The 26,336-nt window shown below is 35.5% G+C and overlaps 5 protein-coding genes and 2 long non-coding RNA genes across 9 annotated transcripts; 1 reads left to right on the forward strand and 6 right to left on the reverse strand.

Annotated features, from left to right (window-relative positions):
• Positions 1-283: 283 nt before the first annotated feature.
• On the reverse strand, positions 284-2,237 carry LOC104746589 (senescence/dehydration-associated protein At4g35985, chloroplastic-like). Its single transcript, XM_010468106.3, has 5 exons — positions 1,471-2,237; positions 1,251-1,375; positions 960-1,126; positions 778-862; positions 284-643 (listed from the first exon to the last, which is right to left on the reverse strand). Exons 1-5 carry the CDS (start codon positions 2,071-2,073, stop codon positions 490-492), a joined length of 1,134 nt encoding a protein of 377 aa, XP_010466408.1. The 5' UTR covers positions 2,074-2,237; the 3' UTR covers positions 284-489.
• Positions 2,238-2,927: 690 nt separating this feature from the next.
• Positions 2,928-4,823, reverse strand: LOC104746590 (uncharacterized). Of its 2 annotated transcripts, none has more exons than XM_087488691.1 (5): positions 4,470-4,823; positions 4,067-4,223; positions 3,740-3,790; positions 3,536-3,628; positions 2,928-3,197 (listed from the first exon to the last, which is right to left on the reverse strand). In XM_087488691.1, exons 1-5 carry the CDS (start codon positions 4,622-4,624, stop codon positions 3,138-3,140), a joined length of 516 nt encoding a protein of 171 aa, XP_087344817.1. In that variant the 5' UTR covers positions 4,625-4,823; the 3' UTR covers positions 2,928-3,137. The 2 variants fall into 2 exon arrangements, with proteins under 2 accessions (XP_087344817.1, XP_087344818.1); XM_087488692.1 differs by having other exon boundaries at positions 4,067-4,232; positions 4,470-4,809.
• A 1,815-nt stretch (positions 4,824-6,638) lies between these two features.
• Positions 6,639-10,649, reverse strand: LOC104746595 (hyperosmolality-gated Ca2+ permeable channel 1.5). Its single transcript, XM_019237169.2, has 11 exons — positions 10,129-10,649; positions 9,478-9,823; positions 9,225-9,374; positions 8,998-9,133; positions 8,803-8,904; positions 8,598-8,717; positions 8,428-8,508; positions 8,006-8,346; positions 7,342-7,912; positions 7,038-7,271; positions 6,639-6,941 (listed from the first exon to the last, which is right to left on the reverse strand). Exons 2-11 carry the CDS (start codon positions 9,789-9,791, stop codon positions 6,717-6,719), a joined length of 2,274 nt encoding a protein of 757 aa, XP_019092714.1. The 5' UTR covers positions 9,792-9,823; positions 10,129-10,649; the 3' UTR covers positions 6,639-6,716.
• A 675-nt stretch (positions 10,650-11,324) lies between these two features.
• Positions 11,325-14,445, reverse strand: LOC104746593 (chitin elicitor receptor kinase 1). The gene is made up of 12 exons (XM_010468112.2): positions 13,688-14,445; positions 13,565-13,598; positions 13,470-13,477; positions 13,232-13,342; positions 12,922-13,121; positions 12,746-12,835; positions 12,574-12,667; positions 12,304-12,455; positions 12,132-12,220; positions 11,914-12,049; positions 11,704-11,808; positions 11,325-11,619 (listed from the first exon to the last, which is right to left on the reverse strand). Exons 1-12 carry the CDS (start codon positions 14,346-14,348, stop codon positions 11,458-11,460), a joined length of 1,842 nt encoding a protein of 613 aa, XP_010466414.2. The 5' UTR covers positions 14,349-14,445; the 3' UTR covers positions 11,325-11,457.
• A 376-nt stretch (positions 14,446-14,821) lies between these two features.
• Positions 14,822-16,307, reverse strand: LOC104746592 (F-box/LRR-repeat protein At2g43260-like). 2 transcript variants are annotated; one of them, XM_087487655.1, is made up of 2 exons: positions 15,834-16,307; positions 14,822-15,755 (listed from the first exon to the last, which is right to left on the reverse strand). In XM_087487655.1, the coding sequence occupies exons 1-2, from the start codon at positions 16,228-16,230 to the stop codon at positions 14,851-14,853; spliced, it is 1,302 nt and encodes a 433-aa protein (XP_087343781.1). In that variant the 5' UTR covers positions 16,231-16,307; the 3' UTR covers positions 14,822-14,850. The 2 variants fall into 2 exon arrangements, with proteins under 2 accessions (XP_087343781.1, XP_087343782.1); XM_087487656.1 differs by having other exon boundaries at positions 14,822-15,443; positions 15,834-16,295.
• A 5,460-nt stretch (positions 16,308-21,767) lies between these two features.
• On the forward strand, positions 21,768-22,299 carry LOC147926523 (uncharacterized). The gene is made up of 2 exons (XR_015582967.1): positions 21,768-21,894; positions 22,026-22,299. It is a non-coding gene; the product is annotated as an uncharacterized LOC147926523 (long non-coding RNA).
• A 1,222-nt stretch (positions 22,300-23,521) lies between these two features.
• LOC147926524 (uncharacterized) lies at positions 23,522-25,182 on the reverse strand. The gene is made up of 3 exons (XR_015582968.1): positions 25,016-25,182; positions 24,323-24,394; positions 23,522-24,186 (listed from the first exon to the last, which is right to left on the reverse strand). It is a non-coding gene; the product is annotated as an uncharacterized LOC147926524 (long non-coding RNA).
• Between the last annotated feature and the right edge of the window lie 1,154 nt (positions 25,183-26,336).

Consider the following 26,336-nt stretch of genomic DNA (forward strand, 5'->3'; position numbering starts at 1 on the left):
TAGTGTATGTATATATTAATCCCAAGTGTATTATTCTCCTCAAAGGATATCCTCCACCATTACATTTTATATGTTGTGTTCTAAAATATTGACAAAATCAAAGAGTTTACTATTATATATCGACATTGAGAGATTGATATGTATATTAGGAAGAGGGCGTCAAATTTTTAAAAAATAATTGGTTTGACTAATCTTTCATGTATATTAGCTGTCGTACAATGTTTAATCGATTAGAACTCAAACAAAACAACACACTAAACTTGTTTAGTGTACCCATTGTAAATTGGTTTGTGAGCTAAAATCATATATCTTGCACACTTTGCGGAACATATTACATTTCAAGTAGCTCATTAATACATAACACAAACTATAGCTGATCAGTCATCATTATGTAGAGAATCAAAATATAAAAAGTGAGTTTGGTTTTGGGGTTTCCATCGATCATAACATACGTTGACAAAAGTAACTGAAAATATAACTCACTATATATCACTTTCTTGGAGCATTTCTTACGATCCCGGATGTGAGAGAAGATGAAGGATAGAAAGTCTTGCGGATCTTGAGAACATTCCAGGCAGTTCCAGCCGCGTGGCCGGCTGTCGCTAGAACATCTCCGGTGGCCTCCCCAGCATTATCTCCAAACCTGCTTTGCCACATGTGTCCTTATATCACTTTATTTTCCCCTAAAAACTCTTAAATTGTGTATGTTCACTAGAGACTTATCATGAAAACATGAATCTCAAATTGAGGATTGTATTTGTAAGGTGAAATATATACCTCTCACTGACCATTCTGGTAGCAGCTCTGGATGTCGCAGACAGAGTTTGTCTCTCTGCGGCTTCAGTTGCATCTAGTATCTTATCTAATAGATCAACCCAAACGTTACACCTCATTATGTTTTATTTGTTCCAGTTTTGACCCCCAAAAGAAACATTTCATTTTGAATAAATGCAACTTACTAAGGGCATCAAGTGAAGCTAAGAGGACCTCCCCTGGAACCATAGAGAAGAAGGCCATCCCTGGTTTTGACTTCATCACAGGGACCATCACAGAACCACTCACAACTCCCGCACCATTCAACATCGTCTTGCTCAGATTTTCAGTCGCCTTTGACATCTTCCTCACTCTATATATATACATGTTACATCCATCCAACAAAGCAGCCAATGATAACAAAAGAACAAAGATTTATGTCTCAATTTTGTTTGACACATTTTGAGTGTACATTTATATAACTAAAGAGTGAGTACCGTTGAAGGTTTGTGTTGATTCCATTTTTCTTCTCTGTGCCACTGGAGTGTCCATTGTTGTAACCTCCTCCATTTCTCTGGCTCTCCTCAGCTTTTGTAATCATTATGTCACCTCCCTTGTGAACCTGTTCCATCATAAAACTTATAATCATATTATGTACATATATTATCATCTCTCATTATATATATATATGAAGAAAGCTTCTAGTGTGATTTTAACCTGGTTAGAGTAAGCATTACTGAGACTAAATATTCCTCTAATAATATGTCCTGTTCCTCCAGCAATAGCCTTAGCTAAAACATTGTTGTAATCTTCAATCCTTGGCGCAAACTCTTCCCAGTCGATTCCTTTGTTAACCTTACTGGAAGCCGAATGCGAAAAACAAGAATTCTCACTCAAGAATTGGTCCAATAACTTCAAGCTGTTCACGAGGGCTACGTCCCTGTCGTCTCCTGAGAAGGTGACGCCGTAGCTAAGTGGATCACCGTCTTTAACCGGAAGCGTGAAGAGGTAGTCACGTGCGTCGAGTTTCACAACCGGCTCGTCTCTAATCACAGGCCACTGAAGGTCATGTCCGATTCTCACGATCATAGCTAAAGTCACGCCGTTGTCTAAGACCTTAACGAGCTTGAAATCACCGGAGGCGAGCTCCACGGCTTCGGATTCGTTTATGAGATGGACTCTACATCTCGGAATCTGCAACAGAACTTCTTCGGTTCTCAACGTTTGAGGTTGAGGTTGAGGAGATGAGTTCTGTCGTGTCATCGTTTCTTGTTTGTGGTTTCTTGTTTTTGAACTCTTTGATGATCCGAAACATCCCATTTTCTTGTCTGCTTGCTCTTTTTCCTTGACAGTGATGCTCTGTAGCTAAGAGGTTTTGTAATCTTGAAACAAAGGATGAGATTATTTAAAAAATATTTTGTTTGGAATATTATTTTCAACTTTAACTAACAGCTTCTTTCAAAGTGAATAAATTCTTGCTTCCACAGTTTTCGTCACTTTCGGTAGAAATAGGAACAATACTTTACGCCGTTACACGCATCGACAAGTACACGTACACGCAGATAGACATACACGTGTACTTCTATGCAAGTTCTGTTGGACTTGCTTATGTAATATTACTATATTGTATGAGCAGTAAGTAAACACAGAGGTCTATGATCTATCTCTCTGTATATTGCAGGTCTAATAGATTCGATCCATCTTCAAACTTAGATGGGGGATTTCATTTTTTGTAAATTGTAATAAGGTTGTAGCATTCAGAACAAGACAATGACTAGTGTGAACCTAAGCATGGTAAGTCCTGACTATAGAAGCCGAGTCTACTAAATTGACAACTTTGTCCCTTTCCGTAAATGTTATCCAAATGTGACATCATGTCGACTTTTTAACAACCAGAGATACCTCCTTTACAGGCTTTACTATTATTGAACACTCTGAAATAGAGTTTAAACCAATAGACACTAAAGGCAAAAGCAGAACGTGAAGCACCGTAATCTGAACTGGAATCTGATTCTACATAGCCATGGCCAGTCATTGAAGAACAATATCCAAAACAGATCTTCGAATTAGTTAGGCTGACTCAAAAGCTTCATACTGATATTTTCTATCAATAGTGGTAAAGATACTTTGACACACAACAATGTTACAAGCCTAGGTTTGGTCCAGGTTAAGAATGCTTCGAAAGTAGAGATTATTTATAGAGAGAGAGAATGTTGAGAAGGAACAGCTTAAACAACGACAAGTCTAACTATGATCTATATATTACACACATTTAACAATTTCCATTTACTTCAATAATCTAGCGTCCCTTGATCGCTAAATCTATATAGTTTCTGAAGGGTCTATGATTTCAAAAGAATTTTGGATCCATACTTGAGTAGAAACTAGCTTGTGCTCCTCATCAAATATGCCACCACACATCCTAATACCCCGCCTGCTGCAACCTGTAATCCAATCTCATATAACTTAGCAATAGATCGTAACTTCGACAACAAGAACTCTGGTTGATACATGGCAAATATCGTGACTTGACTTCAGTTCTAATGTTCTAGCTTTATGAAATCCAAAACTGATTCTAACATTGCTATGACACGTGCATCTAGGGAAATTACCCTAATTGGAACCGGTCAGACTTACTCCGACTTATCACTACAATTTAACAAACCTGCTAGATTTATTTTGAAAAACAGAACACAAGTCTAAGAAGGCACAAATACCAGAACCTTAAACACAGACTTGCAATGTTGAAAGTATAAACAAATTTCTACTGAGTTGAGCAAACCTGGATAGGAGTGTGGCCGAGCAGTTCACGCAAGGGTCTAGCTGTGGATAACGGATGCTCGGGAGGAAACTCACAGACAATTTGATTCAGCAGCTGAAGTTATATAAAAGGCTTGAAGTTTAAGAAAGCATATAACAACCCTACCACATAACTTTAAAGGAAGGTAAAAAAAGAAGATGTTAATAAGTTATCCTATGGCTTTACCTCGGCTTGACGACCAGCATGAAGCCTGACCCCGGATGCATCATACATTACCTACAACCCAATTTACAAAGATAGAGGTAAGATGCTTTGGTTTTAATATGGAATCAAAGACACTCTTCACAAGGACAACAGTAAGTAAGATTGAGCAAAAACTGATTTGCTAGTTGAAAAGCAAAGTCTCTACTCTCTTTTCTACACTAGGCGAAAGAAAGACTGTTACTTTGTATATTTAATACACTTAGACTTTAAGCGAATAAACAAAGAAGGCATTGTAAGAGACACTGATAAACTGGAAACAACTCAACAAGAAGAGAAGAAAACACTCACAACACATGCTAAGACAACCGCGATAGCAAAAGCGGGTGATCCAGCTCCTTCTTCTAGGCCAATGGCAACAGCTAAGGCAGTGACAGTAGCAGAGTGAGAGGAAGGCATACCACCAGAACTAATCATCCGTTTAGAGTCCCATCTCTTTTCTTTGTACCTGAAACATCTAACATTCAACTTTCTAAATTACATCCTTCAATCCACTAATCTCCATCTCTAGCTACTTAAAAGTTCTGAAACCAAATCAAAGAAGGGTAAAGAAAAGTTTTTGAATATCTAAACAATCTATTGAAAACGAAGACCTAAAGATAAGAAATTTGTTCAATCCCCATCTAGGGATTCGCGATAACAGATCGGAGAAATACGAAAGAAGAAGAAGAAGCAGATAAGATTTGAAACGGACCAATTGGTGAAAACTTTGAGGAACTGAGCAAGAGCGAAGGCAAGAAAAGCGGAGAAGATTGGGAGATTGTGAGGAAACAGATGCTGCGACGGAGGTGATCCGTACAACGCCCTGTTTCCGACTCCCGCGCCCGCCGCTGTCATCACCTCGTCCATTCCGGCGAAAAATCAAGATCCCTGCTCCTCCGATCAATCGGAAACTGCGGCGCAGGATCAACAATGTCAACGTAAAAGGGCGTGAGTTTGAGAGATTCAGGTGAGCAAAAGGGTGGTGTATTGAAATTTTTTTGACAAAAGGCTTTTTGGTATTTTGTGTTAATTCCGTATTTATCCTTTTCTATGATAAATGAGTCACTTTTTTTTTTTTTGGTCAAAAATGAGTCACTTTTTATTTGGAGATACGAAGGACTCAAAATTTTAATTTAAAAAAAAAATTAAAACTAATAATTTAAAGATACAAACAAATTAAACAACATTTTTTTTTTAAGAAAATTAAAAAATTAAAAGTATGGGATTCGAATTGGTGAAATATGTTTTTTACTAATTCAAATCCTGTTATACCTTTAATCAAATCTACCATATATATTATTATTAGAGTTATTAATTTTTTTTTAATTTTCTTAGTGTAATTACACTAAGCAAATTTATTTTGAGGCAACAAAGTATTATATTGCACAACTTTACCAACTCTATAGTTACACAAAAAAAAGAAAAACTATATAACCGAACGTCGTCGGTTGGTATTTACATGTTTATAATTATAGATCTTATCGTTATGTCTCTAAGTGATTGATCAACCTAATTTGCAAATTATATGTAATTGACAACATCCGTCGCACTTAAGTGTTTAGAAATACTAAAACTATCGTGAATATAATATAAATATTCAGTTTTTTTTTTACGATTATGTTTTTTATAATTTTAAACGAGTTCATTTTAATTCTCATAGAATATAGGAAAAAAACTTAAAAATACGTAATTAACAGTTCAGATTAATGAACAGTTTGAAAATGTATTCAAATTTTTGTAGACAAAGGAAAGTATAGAATATATATTATGAATTTCGTAGAAATTAGAATTCTAATTATAGTTAAACAAAAAACTTCTAAAATTCCTAGAACATGAAGAGTGTGTAGAATACATAATTTAAATATTGTAGAACATGTATAATGTATAAAATACACATTTCAAATCTCAGAAGGTGTAATCCAAACTTCATAGATCAAATTTTATCAATCCAAAATGAAAACAAAAGTACATAATTTTGACATTATAAGTATCTTCATTAACTCTTCATCATTAATCTATGTAGATAGTTATCTCTGACGATTGTAACAGTCCAATCAAATTAGAAGATGCACTGAACATTCACAATTTATAAAATTCCAATATTTGGATACATAATCAGTAATTTAACAAGATTCATATATTACATCATTGATTATGGTGTGGATACGACATCAATCTAATATGAATTCTTTCGGTTGGCGTTTTAGATAGTTGACAGTTGATTAATTAATTCATAACCACATATAAGCGATAACTGTTAATTAATCTGATTTTCAAAGCCAACGAATAATAAAACCAATACACTCAATCTACGAATCACATACTTAGGAAAAAATTAATCAAAAATATAATTACAACGTAAAAGTAAATTTTCTACCCAAGCAACACATATCTCTTAAATGAAGAGAAATGTTATCATTTTTTAGCTTCAAATTTTACACAGAATTCAATTAATGTGTTTATGGATTATGTTTGTATTTTTCATTTACATTTGTCTTTACGGTTTAGTATGTTTTATTATCCGTATAATTCAAGGGCGATTAACTTTGAGATGATTTTGTTAGTTAAGTGTATACTGAAATGTCTGGGTGCATTTTTGTTTGGAACAGACAGTGTGTTTTATAAATTGTTATATCAGAAGATTTTAGTTTGTTTTAAATTTTAATCTATTGCATTATCAAATAGTGAATTGTGTAATTTGAACCGGCCGGTCTAATGAAAAATTAAAACAGTCAACCCAATACATCCATTTCCTATAACCGGTCGATCAAAGCTAAACCACATGAATTTACGACTTCCGACTTTTTTTTTTCCTTTTGTTTGACACGCTTATCCCTTATTTTTTTACTACAAAATCTCCATAGTCAATATAACTTATAAATTTGGAAAACTTCTTCCATTACCTAAAAAGAAAAATATCATTCATGAAAAATCTCATCGACACTGTTCACTAATATTACTAAGTCAAGGTTTCAGCAGAGCCACTATACAACAGCCTCTTTGAGCCACGTTTAGTCGCCACTAAATCAGGCGTCCTATTGGGCTCCGGCTCCTCCACAACCATCTCATTCGCTAGATTATCAGCTGCCTTAAACACCGGATGTGCATACGCGTTTTGGAGAAACGGTTTCAAGTTTAGATTCGGTTCCCTCGTTCGTTCCAACGTATCTTTAACCATTGCGTCCTGCAAAAGTAGTGCCAAACATATATCACCATTAAGACAAAAACAAAACAAAAGAGAGACTCATTTCTTGATAGAGCAGCAGAAGAGACTACTTACCTGTAAAGGGTATCTGACAAAGACAGGTTGGTAACGTCCTTTGCAGAATTTGTGGAATCCAATGGTCAACACAGGGAGTATGAAAAGCAAAGGAGTCGAACGAGCAGCTCGTTTCGTGCTAAGCAATCCCATCAAAAGAAGCTGAGATACGATCAGTGCAATCACTACACGTCTATGAACATCAGGCCAGAACGCACCAGCACTCTCATACTCTTGGTTATACACATTTATAATCTGCAAACAAAAGCTGTGTTAGATCTTAGTTTCTTTAGAAAACAGAGGTCTTTGGATTTGGGATTCGAACCTGATGACGGTAAACCACATAAGCTAAGCCGAAGAAGACGAGGATAAAAGGAAGGAGAATGGGGCTAACAGCTGCGTAAACTAGACCGAGGATGAAGTAGAGTTGTATCTGCGGTTCACCAGTATTGAAACCTATAGTTCCTGGATCCATTGCTTCCTCTCTATCTTTCTCTGTTTTCACAAGGAAGAAGTTCTTGAGATGATAGATTATCAACGGCTTCAACCTCAGTATCTCTCCTGCAACACCAGCCCATCCGTCCACCATTATGTAGGTAATAAAAAAAGTGGCTTTCATTGGTATCGACACACCAATGGTCTTTGGGATTTCGGTTGCAGATTGGTTTAGGAAGCTGTTCAGCTGTTGAAGCGCAGTACCAGCGATTATGCTACAGAGGAAAACATTGATGAACTGAAACATGTAATATCTGCTCGCACATCTTCTTTCTAATGCAGATTTACTTATGAAGCCTTCAAATTTCGACATCAGCATCAGTATGCTTGGTAAGACAATGAGAAATATCTTCAATGCGATACCCGGAAGGAAACCTTGTATGAATGACTTTACTGTTTTCCTGTCCACAAACACAAAGAGGAATCAAAGAGTTCAGAGAGACATCACCACAAACAAAGAAACAGAGAGAGTTAAGGTTGAGGTTGTTATATACACTTCGATAAGGGGTTTCAGGAAAGGAACAGCCTTTTCGATGCCTTCGATGTTGGCGAGTGTCTGTACGAAAGCTATAGGGATCATGAAGAAGAAAGTGAGGAAGAAGAAAGCTACAGCAATCACTAGTCTTCGGATGGTGAGTTGAACATATGGTAATGCTAAATTGTCCCAGTATATGTCTCGGGGCTCTGGTGCCCACTCGGTTAGCCACTCTGTCGGGTTTCTTGACTGTTGAGTTTGAGAGCAAACTACTGCACCCCAACGCCTTTTGAAGGATACAAAAGCAGCAGGCACGAGCGACTTCGTGCTGCTTATTACCGTCTCTTTCTCTGCAGTTATCTGAAACCATCAAAGTACAGTCTGAATAAGAGGCGACGAAATGATCAAACAAGTTTATTAAATTATCAATAAGGCCTTTACTTTTCTCGTTAGACCCTCGATTTTTTCCACATAGTGATCGATGGCATCAACTTCTTCACCCCAGCAGCCAAGAAAACCTATCTGCTCAGGTAAGTAGACATCAAGATTCAACAAAAGAGAAGATCACTTTCTAAAGGAAGAGAGCAATGTGATTGTATATATTGGTTTACCTTTATTACAGGCCTTTTAGATGGATTCCTAGAGTGTTTGTTTTGATAGTAATCAAGCCAATTCTGCAATTTTTTCCTCTTCTGAACCAATTCCGACAATTTGTTTGCATTGTAGACCGCCTGGTTTGTCAAACCAGAAGATGAATACACCATGAAACAAAATCTCCAACTAGATCATCCTAAGCTAGACAACCAAAGTTGTTACCTGGTAACTGAGGTAGTAGTCTGGATGATTGACCTTAAAGAAATGCTCAACAAGCTCGCTGACTGATTCATCAGGATCTGGAGGAATGTTTCTCACCAGGACCTAAATTTATCCAAAAAGACAATCAATCATATATGACATTTAATCTCAAAAAGTATAACTGAGTGGACCAAGAGATTCAGAATGAGTATATACTGTAAACTGGTCAGGTCTTCTTTGTTCAGAAGCAAGAAACTGAAGCCTCATTGAACCGACATTCTTGTACTCTCGTTGTAGGACAAAGCACGTCCAAAAGGTAATGAAATAGGCCATACACAAATGCACCCAAAACCTGTACATATACAAGTCAGAACATTCCTCAATAGAACCAATGCTTCCACATTTTACAACCAAAGCCACAAAGATTAAAGAAGTTTCTTCACCTGGATGATCCAGTTGGTATATTCGATATAGAGAGCTTATCAATATCGCTAAAAGTAAGATTCTTTAACTGATCCAACGTCGAATTAGTCCAATTAACCGGCACCATTACAGTGAAAGCAATACATGCTATAGGGAAAAATATCTTCAGCCTGCAAAATATTACACCAAATAAGCTGAGGCTCAGCCACACTGCTACTTAATGATCATACAAATTCAAAAACAGTCAACAAACAACAGAGGATACACATATACCCGAGTAAGTAAATCCTGAGATAGACAACAGAATCCAAACCAGCATGATCAATAAGCTCAGGCTCAGGCATTCTGAGTGCTTGAGGCATCCAATTCAAGAATCTGACGTAAGATCGAAAATCCAAATTGACAAACTTGCTAGCAAAGCCACCAGTTTTAATGGGGCTACTCCTTAAACCCTTGATATACCATTTAGGGAAATAGACTCTGTCGTTAACCGGTTGAAGCCTAAGAATCGCAAAGGCTATGAAGAAAGCGAACGCTGTCAAGATATTAATCGCTGCTGCAAATCCGATATCGCTTAGTGTAGCCATGACGGTTTAGAGAAAAGACACAACCTTTTCCCCTGAAACATTCACACACAAACAAAACAAAAAGGTTAAAGCTTTTAAGCTTTAGGGTTTCTTGCAATCCAAGATGAAAGAGTAATTGAAAAAAATCCCCAAAAAAAAAATTCGATTTTTATTTCCCTATATTTTCTCCGTAAATGTCTCGTTTTAACAAAGAAATCGGAATCGTACAAAGTCATTGTCTTTTCATATTCCGGTCAAATCCATAAACACTGAATCAAAACTACAATGAGTGACTCTGCACCCGTAAATACATAAAAGTTTCTTGGTGAAAGATTCAGATAAAGTTCAAAGCTTTTACCTTGTCAAAGAGCTCAGCTATGGAAACTCGCCTTTGGTGAAGTCAAACAAAGTTGAGCAGAGAATGGAGACAATGATGAAGAGAAAAAAAAAAAAAAAACTGCAGATGCAGAGCTTGAAGAATCTGAAGAAGAAGAAGGGATCAGAATCAGAAGAAGAAGAAACATTAATGAAAAAAAAAAGATGAGATTTTTTATTAATTTGGGGGGTTTGTTTTGGGAAATCGATCCAAAAACTGAAGTGAGATTTCTGCTGATTCATACGTTTTGGGTGTTACGAGTTTTTTAATTTTTCTCATTTTAATTAATTCATTAGTGAAGCGAGGATGAAACGGCGACGGACACATGGCGAAAAGTTAAGTTTTTAAATTAAAGTAATAGTGTTAAATTAAGATAATTATTTAATAAATTAAATGTTTTGTAATTTAGACATTGTCCGTTACTATTTCCTTTTCATACATTTTTTTTCTTTTCTTTTGACAATAACATTACATGTTCATAATTTTGTTTTGGGTTCAAAGTTAACATGTTCACATAACGGCTATGTTATTTTATATTTCACTTCTTTGTTGTTCTGACGTCGGCTTTTGTTTAACGTTTTGCTAATGTTCTTATTTTATTCACTGATTTTGAAACTTTTGAGGACATAATGTCAAAAAAGTTTAAGAGGAGATCTGACTTTAGAAGAAAAGGAAAAATTTGATTTAATAATTGTCAGTTTAAGGTAAACTTTATGTGTTTTTAATTCGTTAATCGTTACAATAGCCGTAATAGTACTAATTATGTTGTTGACAAAAGAAGGAAACAAAAAGTTGTATATATATATCGATTGATGGTAAAAGAATATTCCGGTTACAGTTTTCTACTAATAAATTAAAAAATCTAGCTGGGAGAAATTAAAAAAACATACAAACGTACCTCTTTGTTCTAAGCTGGAATTTAGATATTATGGGATCCATCATCCATGTGATAAAAAAATCATTAGAATGTCATTATGTGTTATGGAATTATATATGGAAGACTTGTTCCTAAGCTACGAGAGACTATCCAATCACAATTCACAATTACAAACTATCCAATTATATATTTATGTTTTATTTTTGTCGGCAAACCAGATTTCAAAATTTTATTTATGAAACCGTTTTTAATGCAATTCATTATTCTTAACTGACGTGAGAGATGCTGAGATCGGAGCCGCTGAAAAAATTGACAAATATACAGAAATTTGTATTAAAAAGTCAACGTGTGACGTGCAAAGTTTCGTATAGAGACAAATATAAATACTTGAAGCTGAAGTATCGGTTTGTACAGACAGCAGCAAACCGGAAACTCTACCGGCCGGACATCAGACCGACGAGGTCGTCGTTTTGGAAGTTTGCGACATCCCAATTTCCAGTTGACGATAAAAGAGTGGATAAAGCAACCACAATGTATCTCATACTCGGACGTCGTTGCGCATTCTGTTGCGTACAAGCTTTCCCTAGTTCCGCCATCTAAACCACACAAAACATAAAACAACCAAATTGGCCTAGAATGATCAATGATGCATAGAAGTAGTAAACAAGAAGAGAGATTACCTTATATACTGAATCAAACGGGTAGTTATCTCCGAGCCTCGGGTCTATAATCTTGCGTAATGCTTCTTCTTTGTCAGTCTCCTTATTGAATATTACTTCATCGAACTTCATTGGTAAAGAACCAAAAACACATGTTAAGCGATCCAACGTACATATTGTCTTCAAATCAGAAAGACTAAATGTTATGAAGAAAACTTTAATGAAACTAACCAAACCAACGAGGCTTTTAAATTCACCAACGGATTCATTCATTTTGACAACCGCGGCTTTGGCAGAAATTAATTCAAATAGGACAACTCCAAATGCATATACATCCACTTTTGGAGACACTTGTGCATAGATTGTCCTGCATACATACCATTCACTATAATGTAGTAGTCTCTAAAATATAAGTGTACGTAGAGAGAAATAAGATCAAGTTTCTTTACTCTGGTGCCATGTAACCAAATGTACCCATTGCACCACGAGTTGCTGTGCCTCCAACTTCTATCAGTTTTGTTAACCCGAAATCAGCAACCTGTAACAAACTAACACAAAAGCCTCTAGCTGAGTCTAGTACACCTATGATTGGCAAATATATATGGGAGATTGAGAATGGACCTTTGCCCGGAAGTTCCGGTCTATCAAAATATTGGCAGATTTAATGTCCCTGTGAACATAGACTGGAACCGTGTGCTCGTGGATGTACTCTAAACCTCTAGCTGAGTCTAGCGCAATCTGCACTCTCTTAGTCCACGGTAGCGGTTCTCTTCCTAGTTACATATAAACTCACTTAGTTTTTTTCTATTGTAGATCACAACCTTCATATTATCTGTATTCTGAAAAGTGATTCTCTAATTTTGTTTTCTTGATGGTGTGGATATATTATACCTGAGCCATGTAAATGTTGTCCAAGGTTGCCATTCTCAACATATTCATAGACCAAGAACAGAGACCCCTCAACACAATATCCAATCAGGCGAACCTGCAAGATATTATAATTATGTTCTCTGTATACCTCTGATCTCAGATATTTTCTTGAGAGAACATAAAAGGGCTTTACCAGGTTGACATGATGTACATGTGTTAAGACTTTTAGTTCCACCAAGAACTGCTTCGATGCCTCCATGTCCATCTTTTTGATCGCAGCTTTCTAAACATGAACGCATACACACACCAAATGATCGCAGCTTCAAATAATAAGTCTACACTAAAAGGACTAAAGAAAACTCTGCTTACTTCTCCTCTAAGCTCTGCATAGTAAACAGCTCCAAAACCACCTTGCCCAATCTTAAAAGACAGACTGAAATTATCAGTAGCCTCTGCGAGCTCCTCCATCGAAAACTCAACAGAGTTATCTACATTTATGGCAGCAATGCCTGAAAACACTCTGGTTCCGGTACCAGCCAAGTCGCCACTTTGGAGACTAGTTGTAAAAACTAAAAGCATATAATTTGATAATTTTTAGTAACCAACATTTAAGCTAAAACAAGATTTTTAAAAGATGAAACTGTTTTGCATATGATCAATAGAAAAGAAAAAGAATCACCCGTGGACTTGCTCTTCCGGCGGTAAGCATAATATATGAAAAACGAGATTAACAAGAGAGCCACAACCACTCCTACACTTATACCAGCGATAACTCCAACACCAATACCACCTGTTTAAAGCAAAAATATACCAATTTTTTTCTTTTCTCAATCTCTTCCCCAAGTTTGTTCTTGTTTTAAGTACAACATCATCTTCTAGAATCATCAAAAGCTCGGAAAATGATTAGAAGAACCAACCTTGTTTACTACAAAGAACATAAGAAGAGGAGATGCATCATCAGTCATCAGTGGATAGAAAATCAAAAGAATAACATGTGAAAAATGTAAACAACCTTGATTTGAAATGTGGAAATACACCACTTGGATCTGTAAAAACCAACACAAGAATCAAAAATATGTAAAGAAACTTACACAGCCATTACTATGATTCATCCATGACCATAAACTCAAAATACCTCTCCCAGGGACAAAGACAATCCCATTCCCGGAGCTGAAATCAACGCCAGGGTTATACCTACTTATAACATCCCCCGGTACACCGGAAGAGTTAGCAATCATATCGAGACTATCCTCAGGACGAAGAGGATACGTAACAAACAAACCATAATCCTTAGAAACACTCTCATCGCCACAAGAACAATTCACAAGCACATTAAGCATCGCAGTGGGAGGGATGTTATTAGCCGGAAAAGGATTCCTCCCTTGCAAGGAACCTTCCGTAGTGAGGTTCGCGTATCTCCTAATGGCAACTCTTTCGTAAGTATCAATCTGTTGGAAACGGTAAGTGAAGTTGTGGCCAAGGAAACCGCCAGGTTGACATTCGCAAGGGAAAGGTACAAGAACCCTTGAACCTATAGGGATGATCAAATCTTTGTTTTTGTTGTTGTTCTGTATGTTACGGTTGTACCTGAGGACTGGTTCGTAGTTGATTTGATCGTAAGGCGCTACTGAAGAACTGAGGTATTGGTTGATGATAGAGAAAGATAGTTCGTTCTCTACGTAGTAAGATGCTAGAGCTAAACCGCAGCTTCCCATGCACTTTGATTCTACGGCCAAGAAGAGAAACGACGACGAGAAGAGAAGAAGAAGCGGAGGGAATATAATCATTAGCTTCATCGCTGGACAGTTCTTAGATTCCTAGAGATTATAAGGTCTCTGTTTCTTTTTTTCTTCGTGCTCTGTGTCGGGAGAAATGGTTGACTAAATCAGCGTTGACAATTGTCAACTCCAAGAATGGTGATAAGTTTTTTTCATAATCACGGATTCTTAGATATTGGTGACGTCCCTTTCTTAATTATTTCAATAGTAAGATCATTAAAAAAACTTTGGTCAAAAATACAAACTATGAAGACCGCCATTTTGTTTTTTTTTTCTGTCGTATTATGCCTTTGGATTTTTGGTTTACTATTTTCGGTTTATATTATACAATTATTACTTTTGTTGAACAAACTCAATTCTAATCGTCTTCAATAGTATCACTGACGTTGAGATTCTGAGGATGGAGATAATGGCTGATGTAGACATATAAAGTTATGGAAAAAATTGTATAAAAGTCGGCAACGTGTGACGTGCAAGTTAAGGTTCGTATAGACAAAAATATATACTTAAGCTGAAGCAATTAAGTAACCAAAAGAAACAAATCATTTTGTACAGGCACACTAGAGTTGTGGTAAACGATCAGTATACTAAAACAGGACCTAGAGGAAACAAAATAGTAGCGGAAAACTATTTGAGAAAAAACCGTAGCGGTAAGCAGTAGGGTAGGCATAAGTTTAAACAATTTGGATATCTGAGAAGAACCCGACATGTCCGAGAGGCCTGGATCCTGAGATGATCTGAATTGGTGCAGGAATGTCTTGGGAGCAGAAGAAGAACAAAGAGTGCGAATAGGGAGCAAATTCTCAACCAAAGGAGAAATGACCCAAGTATCTTTGGAGATGCAGCGAATGAGGTTAGTCTTTGGTTCATATACCAACAACCTCTTGTCATTGTCGTGAAAGAAAACATTCCCTTCCTTAGAAACAGTCAGCGGCCTGAAATGCACTGTAATCGGAGAAGGGTTAAGATCTCTAGAGGTGGATAAAGGTATGGAGTAAGTCATACTCCATCCGTCTTCTTCTTTTTGTAAATCCATGGTCCATATCTCCAGTTTCCAAGGCCCTCCATAGGGTGTGGCTATGGCTAAACGGTCATCAAGGTTTACTAGCTGGTCTGCAAACGAAGCGGAAGGTGGTAAAAAGGGAACATCACGAAACTTTTGTGTGTGAAGATCAAAAGCTAGTAGTTTCAATGGACCACAATTTAACCAGTAGATGGAACCATTCACACACGCCGACTTCCTTCTGGGATCGATCAGATAAGGAGGGGCACTGAGTGTTCTCCGCCATTCACCAATATTGACATCAAGAACCTCACAGTAATTGTAAGGATCAAAGAACATCCTCACAACTTTAAAGCTCTTACTGACTTTATCCCTACCAAACCCCATCGCCCACAATGCAGGAAATATATAGTGCCACTTACCTACGATTTCAATTCAATTCAATTTTTTTCTAAGCCGAATAGTTACATCAATAAACCGTATAGGGAGAGACGCGTTACCACAAGAGTGGACAATGTGGCATTGATAGCGGCGGGTCACTGGATCTGGACCGGAAGGGAATCTAAGGAATTCTCCGGTGGTAGGGTTGATGACATTGACCCAACCCGGTACGGGGAGGCAAACCAAACCGTCAGATGTCAGCGACGGTAGTGTGACGTCATCGCAGTGTAGATAGACCACCTCAACCTCTTCGAATCGCGAATCGCTCCGGTTTACTCCGGCGGCCGCTGCCAGGATTTTGCGGTGGTTTTTTTGAAGACTCATGCGCCTCTCCGTGAAACTCTTGGATTCCACGATTGATCTCCATTGTTTTGAGACGGTTTTGAATTTGAGGATTGATTTCAACGGCAATCGAATGAAGATTTCTTCCAGTAGATCCGGAAATAGGTACATCATCCGACATCCGCCGCTTCCGCCGTCTTCTCTTTGAACTAAAAAAAATTACCTTTGTTAGAAGAAGTTTCCAAAATTATATTCGGAATATATCAAGCTTTTCTTTTTTGTTAAATGAATTGAAAAGTAAATGGAAAATTCACATTTAATTATTTTACCTTGGACATGTAAAAAAACAAGAGATCTAAATATAACAAAAAATACTTTGCTAAGTAGTAAGTAGTTATTATGAAAGGGTTATAAGATATAATTTTAACTTTAATTTGAAGTTTGAAGTAAGTATAGTTAAAATTTATTTGCAATTGATAGTAAAGCTAACTTTAAACAATAGGAATTACGCACTTACAACTAATTTCCCATAAGGTATTCACCTTTACACTCACTTTCTATTATCTCTATATTTTCCTCGCCGTCTGTTCGCGACGGATCATTACTCTAACGCGAGGCTGAATGTCTACTCCCGGCCAGATATCCTAACAGCCATATAAAAGGTTCTTAAAGGCACTCTAGAATTTGATAGGACTCTTGAGTCAAGTTTGGGTTGTCGCTATTCAGACTTCGGTTTAGTGAGTCTCCTATCTCTTGCAAATTACTCCACGCTCCCCTTTGTAGGATGCTAGAGATAACCGCAACTTCTCATGCACTTTGAATCTATGGCCAAGAAGAGAAGAAGAAGAAGCAGAGAGATTATAATCCTTAGCTCCATCGCTGGTTTGTTCTTAGATTCCAAGAGGAAGGTCTCTGTTTTTCTTTTTTTCTTTGTTCTGTGTGTCGGGAGAAAGAGTTGACTAAATTAGACTCAGAGAATGGGGAAATTTTCCAAAAAAAAACGTGACTTAACTAATATTTGCCAGAAAAATTCGCAAACTAATTTCCAGCTGATAAAAAATACATCTTGCTTTTCCAATTTCCTATATATCGTCATTAAGGCAGTCAACAACATTAACAAAAGCTTAAACATGTTAATTAGAAGACCATTATACTCCCTTCTTCTTTCTTTATTCTCTATTCGATTAAAATGTAGTGTCATGATGGCTAATTTAAAATGGTTCATTCATAAGTACTTAACCAAGGTTCAAAACATACCGAAATAACATCATACAATGATCTGATAAGAAGAACTTAATGCCTAAGGGGTCGTAATACAAAAAACACATCAATAGATAAACAAAGATCTTAGTGCCTAAAGATCTTGAGGTCGCCATGAATCAAAAACTGTGTTAGTCCAAGGTGACATGAATAGTACATGAGCTTTTGGTGCATCTGATTCACGAACATGACCCCTACCACGGCCCTTGCCTCGGCTGCCAGGAGAACAACCACAACGACCTCTTAGAGTAGAAGGTGGAGCTGTTGATGGATGCGGATCAGCTGGTGTAGATTGACTTAAAGGAACATTTGGTATGGAGGATCACAACCAACGCTAATGCCAATCCACAAAGCGCATGTTTGTAGTTCCAAAGAAACTCACAGCCTGTAGAATGAGTGATTAGTATCTTACAAACATATATAAAAGAGAGAGAGAGAGAGAGAGATGTGTAGAAAGGGTGATTAGTATCCTTATAAAAGAGAGAGAGAGATGAGAAACACACCTCTCGCCATTATGCTTTTGGTTTTCTCCTGAGAAGCAGCTCTACCCATGAAACTGGTTGTACAAAGCATGTACCACTCATCCATTGCTCTCTCACCCAACCTTGTCGCTAACAGTTGTGGGTTTAAGAAGAAATTATTGCACATCGGGCAGAGAGGAACCACATCTCCCTGTTGAACAGACATAGAGACATGATTGTTGAGACAAACAATGCAAACATGGCACTTGCAGTCTATGATAAGGACTTCTTCCTCCAAACGCCAGCACTTTGCACATACTCCCTTAAAATTACAGAAAAAAGAGTGAGGCTACTTTAATCCATACAGGCAGACTTCTATTGAATAATGTGAACAAAGAAACTTAGGACAATGTGATCCAGAAAAACCAGCCAAGCGTTAGAACATAATCCTCTCCTTTACATATTATTTTTCTATATTTTGTGACCATTGATTTTGTCTCTTTAGACATATTATTTTTTCGAGTCTTTTTCATAGTTTCCCCAAGAAAAGTGTGATCCTTAGATTGTTTTCATTTTTGATCAAAACTTTTAAGTTGAGTTGAGTAATTAAACTTTTATTTTTCTTTAAGTGAAATTTAATAATACATCTTTGTAGTATATGTTTCTAATTAAAAACTAATATTTCACCTCAATTTTATTTTTATGTTTAGAATTTTATAAATACAATTACATAAATTGTTTTTTACTCCACCATGCATTAACATCTTACTTCCATTCTAAAACTCATTAACCCATTCTAAATGTTGGAATTGATCATTTTTGGGTTAAAATTTGAATAATAACATTATTACTAATACAAATTCATAGTATTATTTTTCCTATTTGAAAATTTTATTTATGTTACTTAATTCATTTTTATTATTTATTATTTAATAAAAATGATGTAATTTACCATAATTTATTAGGATTTTAGTGGAACTGACTAACTTTATAGCCTACTCAATTAATGAAAGAAAATATTATATGGTTTTAAAACGTGTAAAAATTAAGGTTTATAAAATTACAGAAAGGCATAATCATAAATATGTATTTAAACTATTTCATTTCTCATCGAATATATGGTTTTTATTATGATATTTTTTATTATTATAAAATAGTGTGTGTTTTTTCAACTTTAAAGGATGAAAGACAAATTAAATAAAATGTGTAAAGTAGATATATCAAATATTAGTTATTTATTTGTAAATGTTATAGAATATTAGATTTTGTATCATATATATAATATGAGAAATAATCTGATTTTGTTTGACAAAAGAACTTAAGATATAAAAGTGGATCTAAAAATATATGTCAATTGTACAATATTGATAAGAAAAATATAATTATTTGGAATTGAAAATGATGTAAATTTGTTTTTAAAAAATAAAATAAAAATAAAGAATGACAGGTGTCACTAAAAGAGAATGCCAAATGTCACAATGTGAGTAAAAGTTAGGAAAAACCTTCTCATATTATATAAGACTAGGGCTGAAAGGCTGAGAGCCCGACATAACCTAGTCTAGGTTTAAGGTGTTAGGAGGACACTTTGATGAGAGAAAAATGTGAAGCTGCTTCTTTGGGATTCTGGAGATATTTCAGGATTATACATGAAGGGTAAAGCTGAACTAGAGACACAATATAATGCCCCGACCGACACCTTGCGTAGTGAGCCCCATATCCACACCCGGACCATGGGCCAACCTCGCTTAGTGGACCCCACGTTCACTCTCATCCCGTGGACCCACCTATATATGACGGTCTGTTTGCTACGTCTGGGAGGATTTAAATACTTTTTTACCATCTCTACAAATCACCACATGATCTTTCCCTGTGTTTTGTCCTTATTCGCACAGTTCTGACAATCACTTCCTGAAAGGTCATCTCTCCCGAAACTACGCCAGCTCAATCATATATAACTTTGTAGTTCTCTCAGGACCTTTGATCAAAAAGATAAGTGCAATTTCGTGACAGAGGTGATCAAACCAATTTTTTTAAACCTCTTCGCATATCTCTGAAACCGGAGTGTCACAATACACCCCCAATAACAAATTGCAACATCCTCGTTGCACACCAAATCTGTCACCCCTGACAGTGTGAGCCTACTTAACTCTACACTCGTCAGGTTTGGCTCTGATACCATTTGTAACGCCCTGACCGTCACCTTGCTTAGTGGGTCTCATGTCCATTTCCGGTCCATGGGCCCTCCTTGCTTAGTTGGTCCCACATCTACTCCCAGAACGTGGGCCCATCCATATCCGACGGCTAGTTCCTATGTACGAGAGACTTTAAAGACTTGTTTCTCGTCCCTACAAATCACCACCTGCTCTTTACTGTGTTTTGTCTTCACTCGCACAGTTTCGATAATCAGTTTCCGGAAAGTCACATATTATGAAACTACTCCAGCTCAAGCACGCTTAATATTGGAGTTCTCTCAGGACCTTTGATCGAAAATATAAGTTCACTTTGGTGAAATAGGTGGCCAAACCAATTCTTTTAAACCTCTTCGCATGTCTCTGAAACCGGGGTGTCACGCAAAGAAAGAAAGGAAGAAGAAAAGCAGATACTCTATGTTTTCTTCATCATGTTTCCTTGTATTTGTTCTTTAAGATTTGTATATTAAACACTATATAAACCTTGTGTGATTGATAATGGATGTTTGTGGGAGATGGTTCCCACAAGAGATATACCCTCACGTAGAGGAAATCTTGTTAAATCTCTGTGTTATGTTAATGTTATGCAAGTTTATCTGTGAAGTAAGCAAGGAGTAGGGGCAGAGTGGTGGTCTGCGGTTCACAACAAGGTGAAATCGAGATATGTGATGCTCAATAAGTGGTATCAGAGCCATTTTCAGGATTTTAAAGACTCAGGAATGACACTGTAAGCATACAAGGAGGATCTAGAGACTGTTGTAGAAGACTCGAAGGTTAAATCGGTTATGGGGTTGGTTTAAGGTCTACAGTGTCTGATTCAGGTTCATGTATACATGTGTTAAGTTGATTAGCAGATGGATGTGAAAAGGGAATCAAAGCATCATCCAAAAGGCTTAAAACTTATGAAATAGGAATTTAGTTTCCGCTGTGGTCACAAGGTTCATGTGATGTTCTGTTTTGAAGCTTTTTAATACTCAAAACTATTTCAGTTTAAGGAATCTAGACACAAGATGGTATCTTGTTAAGATGGTATCTTGTTTGGACTGGTATTAGAAAGTCAAGATGGTATCTTGTTTGGACTGGTTGTTGAAAGTCTGTGTGCTGGTATTAGAAAGTTAGAAATTGGTTGAAGATAGTCACATATTTACTAAGGGACACCTTCAGAGGTAAATCTTTATGTAAGAGGGTTGTAGGGTCAACAAGTTATGTCGAAGATTCAGATGAGTATGAAGATGGACTAGATAATTTGTGTTGAAGTGGTCAGATTTGAGAGGTGTTGGGTGAATGGTTAGGTCTCAGGAATGGATCAGGTTGTCAGAGATTTGAAATGACTAAAATCTAAGTAGGTTTACAGAAAATAAGAATGCAGAGAATACCAAGAGTCGAAGTTGCAGCCAGTGAGATTTTATTTATCAAGGTGGAGTTTGTTCTTCAAGATAACTTAAAATTTGTAAAAGACTTTTTTAGGCATTGCAGAACTGTGCAGGAATTCGCAAGTATGTGCAAGGATTTTACAATGCTGGCACAAGGGGACTAGGGGTAGGTTTTACATTAAAAAGAGAATCAGAACCCAAAAAATTTTGATTCGCCTGTTTGCATCTACAGAGATGATCTGGTGGATGAATCTTCTAAAGGATTTACTTCCACATTAAACCTTCATTCAATTTAATTTTAATTATATATAAAAGGGAATTAAAATAAAAAAGATTGTATGATTTTGCATCTTTGACCAAGAAAAAAATCACTTACCATATTTTTGTGTTCTTAATCTATATATTCAATAATAATCAGTCTTGGTAATGAAGAAAAAGTTTAAGAGAAAATCATTAAAATGGCCATCACTGAAAGAACTTTGGTAGCATTTTGTTTTATTATTTTTCTTATGATATCTTTAGTCGTCTGTCTTCCTACACCTGCCGGAAATCCGGGTAATTGTTTACTGTTATTTATACCTGATAATTTTGTAATTATGAACATGATGATGATGATTTCACTATTTGTTGTTAATTGGGTTATTGATTAATTATTGTTACTGATTAATTATTTGATGTATATGTAGGCTATGGAATACAGGAAGAGAGAAAAAGATGCTTTGACAAGTATACTATATGCGATTTCCCGACTGGTTTACCGAACTGCAATGCTTATTGTAAAATATAGGCTATAGTTATGGCATTTGTATTGACCGCAAATGTTGTTGTATTGATGTTATAAGTCTACCTCCTAGACTAGCTAACTAGTACAATTCTGTAGAAGATAAAACTATATTATCAAATGTATTGGTATCTGTTTTAAATAATTTTCATAAACTATACTCGTAGTTGAGTACAATATCAAAGTTTGCCATAGATTTTTAAAAACTTACAAGATATGTCTTACACGTTCTTTGTAGATCTAAAACGAAAACAGAACATCTACGAGAGTATATATTTTTTTTCTATTCTGAACTACAACCATACCAAATCCAAAATAATTCAAAAGGAAGCAAAAAAAATAAAATAAATACAAATCTTGACATAGTCATAGGCTTGCAAGTGCAACTGTTCCTTTCAACTACTGCTGATTCGTATTCTACAGTAATGTCATTGAAAACTCCTATTATTTTCCTATAAATTATATTACCCTTAGTCAACCAATGGACCAAGTAGGTTTCCACATTAAACCTTCATCAACTTAATTTTAATTATATATACAATATAATTTATAGGGAAATAAATTTTTAACAATTGTAAGATTTATTTGCATCTTTGACCAGAAAAAAAAAAGACAAATACCATATTTTTGTGATCTTAATCTATATTACAATAATAATCAGTCTTGGTAATAAAAAAAACACTCGTTATTATAAAAAGTTTGGGAGAATATTATTAGAATGACCATCACTACAAAAACCTTAGTAGCATTTTATTTTACTATCCTCCTCTTCATATCTTTTGTCCACTGTCTTCCTACACTTGCCAGAAGTCTGAGTAATTTTTTACTATTACTAAGTTGGATCCGCGCTACGCCGCAAGATTGGATTTTTATTATATTTTTTTCGGATTCATAATTTAATATATGTTGTTTAATATCAAGTTTCATAATTTTTTTGATAATTTTAATGGTAATTTTTATTATTATTATGATTTACATCATCATATGATACTTGAATTTTTGATTTTATAAAATCAGTTTTGGATATATTTTAAATTTTATTACCCTAAGAAATAAGTTTATAGATTTCAAACACTTAGTTCTTGATTTGTTTCTCACTCACAAACCCTTTAGAATAGTAAGAGAGATTACTGTTTGATATCTACATTATAAATGTTTTTGATGGATCTTAGACTTTTAAGCTTAGCACTTCAACCTCTGTCTCATCTCACATAATTTATCTCTTACAACATATTATACTTGTTCTTGTCTTTTAGTCTATTTAATTTTTCTGTTAATATTAATTGTAGACTTAAAAAAATTACATAAAATTATTCAAAAATTGTAGACTTAAATAAAGAATTACAATTATTTAACAGAAAAATTAAATAAACATACTCATTTACATATATGGGCCTAAACTACAATAATAGCCCAAAGGCTTTTTACCTTCATTGACCAAGTTACGTTTATTCTCCTTTGTGTCTTCGTCTTCGTCTTCTTCTTCCTCTGCGACCACACCACCAATTCATCTGGTCATGCTTCATCTTTGTTCATCATCATCATAGCATCTTTCACTTCTAGTTTTCATTTATCTTTTGCAATGAATCAACTTCCAACACTCCCTCTTGATTCATTTGCTTAATCCCCGAAATCCAATTCAGGAATTTGATCCCAAGGCTTCTTGTTCTCCTTTGTGATTCACCTCTTCAATGTATGAATATCTTTCATGACATTTTCACAGCTTAGTGGTGAGTAATCTTGCTCCCTCATGAATCAATTCTCCTTAATTGTTCTTTTTCTATTCTTGGTTTGTGAACTGTATCTCTCACGTTTTCTTCTTTAGTTGTCTGTGCAGCCTCCTTCTGGTCCCTATGTGGTGAACTTGAAACGCATGCATAAGAAGGAATATATTTTCCATCTCTTGTTAGTTTCATATCATAATATCAAAACAATCCACATAAGAAAACCATGGAAGTATAGAACAGAGACGGGGTAAACTACCAACCTTGCAATAGTTTCCTTCTTCAACAAAGTTAGTTACTTTGTATTATGTGATAATACGGGACAATTTTCTACACAAACCTCTGAGTATATTGATGGGAGTTCAGAAAATAGATTAAAGAAACAATCAGCGGAGAGAAAGGGAGGGATCATATTGCATCAAAACCAAATGAGAAAAGACATAGACACATAGAGAGGGATGGAGAGAGATCAGCCAACCTGGAATTCAACAAACTGATATTAACGTAGCACAAGACTTGATTTTCCAGCCCCCACATCTCCAAGTAATACCTGAAGCACGTAAACCAAGTTAATCACCTAAACAAAAACAAAAAAGAACAAAACAGACTTGTCTTCCGCTATAGGTGCTAACAAAGAGACTTTAAGTATCCACAATTAAATACCATAATAATTCCACGAGAGTGTTTTAATATCCAGATAGTTCATATTGCTTCAGATAAGCAAATCATTATAAAAGTATCAAAACCACCTCCTTATTGTTTTCTTATCCAGAGCACAAGTTTACATCTTTGACACATAATATATCATAACACTAACAGATTTGCTTTGATATTACAATTTTCTGGATTTAGAACAGACCTCAAGCTGATTGTCAAAGATTAAGGACAAGGACACCTTGAAACTTTTCAAATGCTTGAGTTTCAGTTTTCAACCAGACAAACCAACTCGGTCCAGTGAATGCTATGAAGCTTGTTGCAATGTACTCACAACCTCCGCAGCTTCTTATTGTTTATGATAAGATACATGGTTTAAAGCTAAAGAATCAAATCAAAACTAATCAATATGTGACCCATCTCTAAGCTTATCTCCGTAGCTATCACACATCAAGTTCAAAACATAAACCCACAAAAGCAATCAAATTTGTAATCAAAAGGGGAGTTAGTTTAATACCCCTTTGTGAGCTCACGTCTCGGAAAAAAGAACCACCATGACGGGATCATATTTCGTACGACGGAGATCTCGAGATTTGAGGGAGACAAGAAGAAGAACCACCGTGACGGGATTGCATTTCGTATGACGGAGACATCAAGATTTGAGGGAAACATCGAGATACGACCTGTATTGCTAATATTGTGATACACTAAATATTGTGCTTAGCTGTATTAATTGTTTTAATGATGTGTCAGTCTCTCCTTCAATACAAAAACTGAAATGTCATGTTCTTGTGAGAAACATCAAAGTTTTATTGTATTGATTGATTTATACCTGATTATTTTGTAATTATGAATATGATGATGATGATCTCACTATATGTTGTTAATTGGATTATTGATTAATCATTGTTAGTGTACTTTATATGTAGGTTATGGACTAGAGCTTAAGAAAAACATATGCCTCCATCTTTGTGATTTGTTAAGTTTAAAATCCTGCGATGATTTTTGTAAAATAGCAAAATTTAGTTATGGCATTTGTATTGGAGAAAAATGTTGCTGTGTTGATATTATACATAGTAGGATGTCAACCTGTGTACTGCCGCACGGGAAAGTGAAAACGTTTAAATAACTAATATTGTTAATTCACATTTCATGTAAAAACTTTATTATAGTCTTTTAACTATATAGTATGAAATTCGGAAAGAATGCCTAACATGAATCAACCAATTAATCAAATAATAATTTTGTTGTAAATAAAAAATCGATTCAATGACAATAAGAGAACAATGTTAACAAGATATATGTATCTTAGCAAGATAATCAATTTTGAAAGATATTCACATGTATAAAGCAAATTTTAAATCATTATTCTATAAAAATTTACAAAACGTACAAAAAAATAATAAGAGAAGCAGGTTGAGAGAATGCATAGCAATCCATTTTCTAGATGAATACTTGGAAGAGATGATCGATGGGGTATAAGATGGAAAACGAAACCAAATAAAAGTTGGATGAAAGAATAAATAAGTAAAACAATCCAAATTTTAACGAAGATGAGTGAACCAATGTTGATTGATACATTAAAAGAAAATAATACTCAGATGTTTAAAACTTAGAGGTATGAAACAATACTCAGAGAAACTGATAAACAGGTTTTCACCCAGGGTATCAATTCCCTATGCAGTTGTAGTACAAAGGGTTATCAATCCAAATGGTTGTTTATGCTAGCAGGAAGGATGCAATCAGAACAATGCAAGTCAAGCCAAGCAATTAAGGGTTTTGATCTAACAATCCTAAAATAAATAAAAAGAAATAATATAAACAAGAAACCACACGAC

The sequence above is a fragment of the Camelina sativa genome, chromosome 15 (genome assembly GCF_030686135.1).
Source record: "Camelina sativa cultivar CO46 ecotype springtype chromosome 15, ASM3068613v1".
Lineage (NCBI taxonomy): Eukaryota > Viridiplantae > Streptophyta > Magnoliopsida > Brassicales > Brassicaceae > Camelina > Camelina sativa.

Excerpts from the sequence above, each read along its gene's own strand:
- LOC104746589 (XM_010468106.3), bottom strand. The coding sequence starts at position 2,073 with ATGGGATGTTTCGGATCATCAAAGAGTTCAAAAACAAGAAACCACAAA. Across the intron at positions 863-959 it reads AGCTTCACTTGATGCCCTTA|ATAAGATACTAGATGCAACT; the intron begins GTAAGTTGCATT and ends TTGATCTATTAG. Across the intron at positions 644-777 it reads ACCAGAATGGTCAGTGAGAG|GTTTGGAGATAATGCTGGGG; the intron begins GTATATATTTCA and ends GTGGCAAAGCAG.
- LOC104746590 (XM_087488691.1), bottom strand. The coding sequence starts at position 4,624 with ATGGACGAGGTGATGACAGCGGCGGGCGCGGGAGTCGGAAACAGGGCG. Across the intron at positions 4,224-4,469 it reads CTCAAAGTTTTCACCAATTG|GTACAAAGAAAAGAGATGGG; the intron begins GTCCGTTTCAAA and ends TAGATGTTTCAG. Across the intron at positions 3,198-3,535 it reads TCGGCCACACTCCTATCCAG|GTTGCAGCAGGCGGGGTATT; the intron begins GTTTGCTCAACT and ends ATTGGATTACAG.
- LOC104746595 (XM_019237169.2), bottom strand. The coding sequence starts at position 9,791 with ATGGCTACACTAAGCGATATCGGATTTGCAGCAGCGATTAATATCTTG. Across the intron at positions 9,375-9,477 it reads CTCAGGATTTACTTACTCGG|GCTGAAGATATTTTTCCCTA; the intron begins GTATATGTGTAT and ends AATATTTTGCAG. Across the intron at positions 8,347-8,427 it reads TCGAGGGTCTAACGAGAAAA|ATAACTGCAGAGAAAGAGAC; the intron begins GTAAAGGCCTTA and ends TGATGGTTTCAG.
- LOC104746593 (XM_010468112.2), bottom strand. The coding sequence starts at position 14,348 with ATGAAGCTAATGATTATATTCCCTCCGCTTCTTCTTCTCTTCTCGTCG. Across the intron at positions 13,599-13,687 it reads TGTCTTTGTCCCTGGGAGAG|ATCCAAGTGGTGTATTTCCA; the intron begins GTATTTTGAGTT and ends TGGTTTTTACAG. Across the intron at positions 12,221-12,303 it reads ACCGGAACTTCCGGGCAAAG|GTTGCTGATTTCGGGTTAAC; the intron begins GTCCATTCTCAA and ends AGTTTGTTACAG.
- LOC104746592 (XM_087487655.1), bottom strand. The coding sequence starts at position 16,230 with ATGATGTACCTATTTCCGGATCTACTGGAAGAAATCTTCATTCGATTG. Across the intron at positions 15,756-15,833 it reads CCACATTGTCCACTCTTGTG|GTAAGTGGCACTATATATTT; the intron begins GTAACGCGTCTC and ends TTGAAATCGTAG.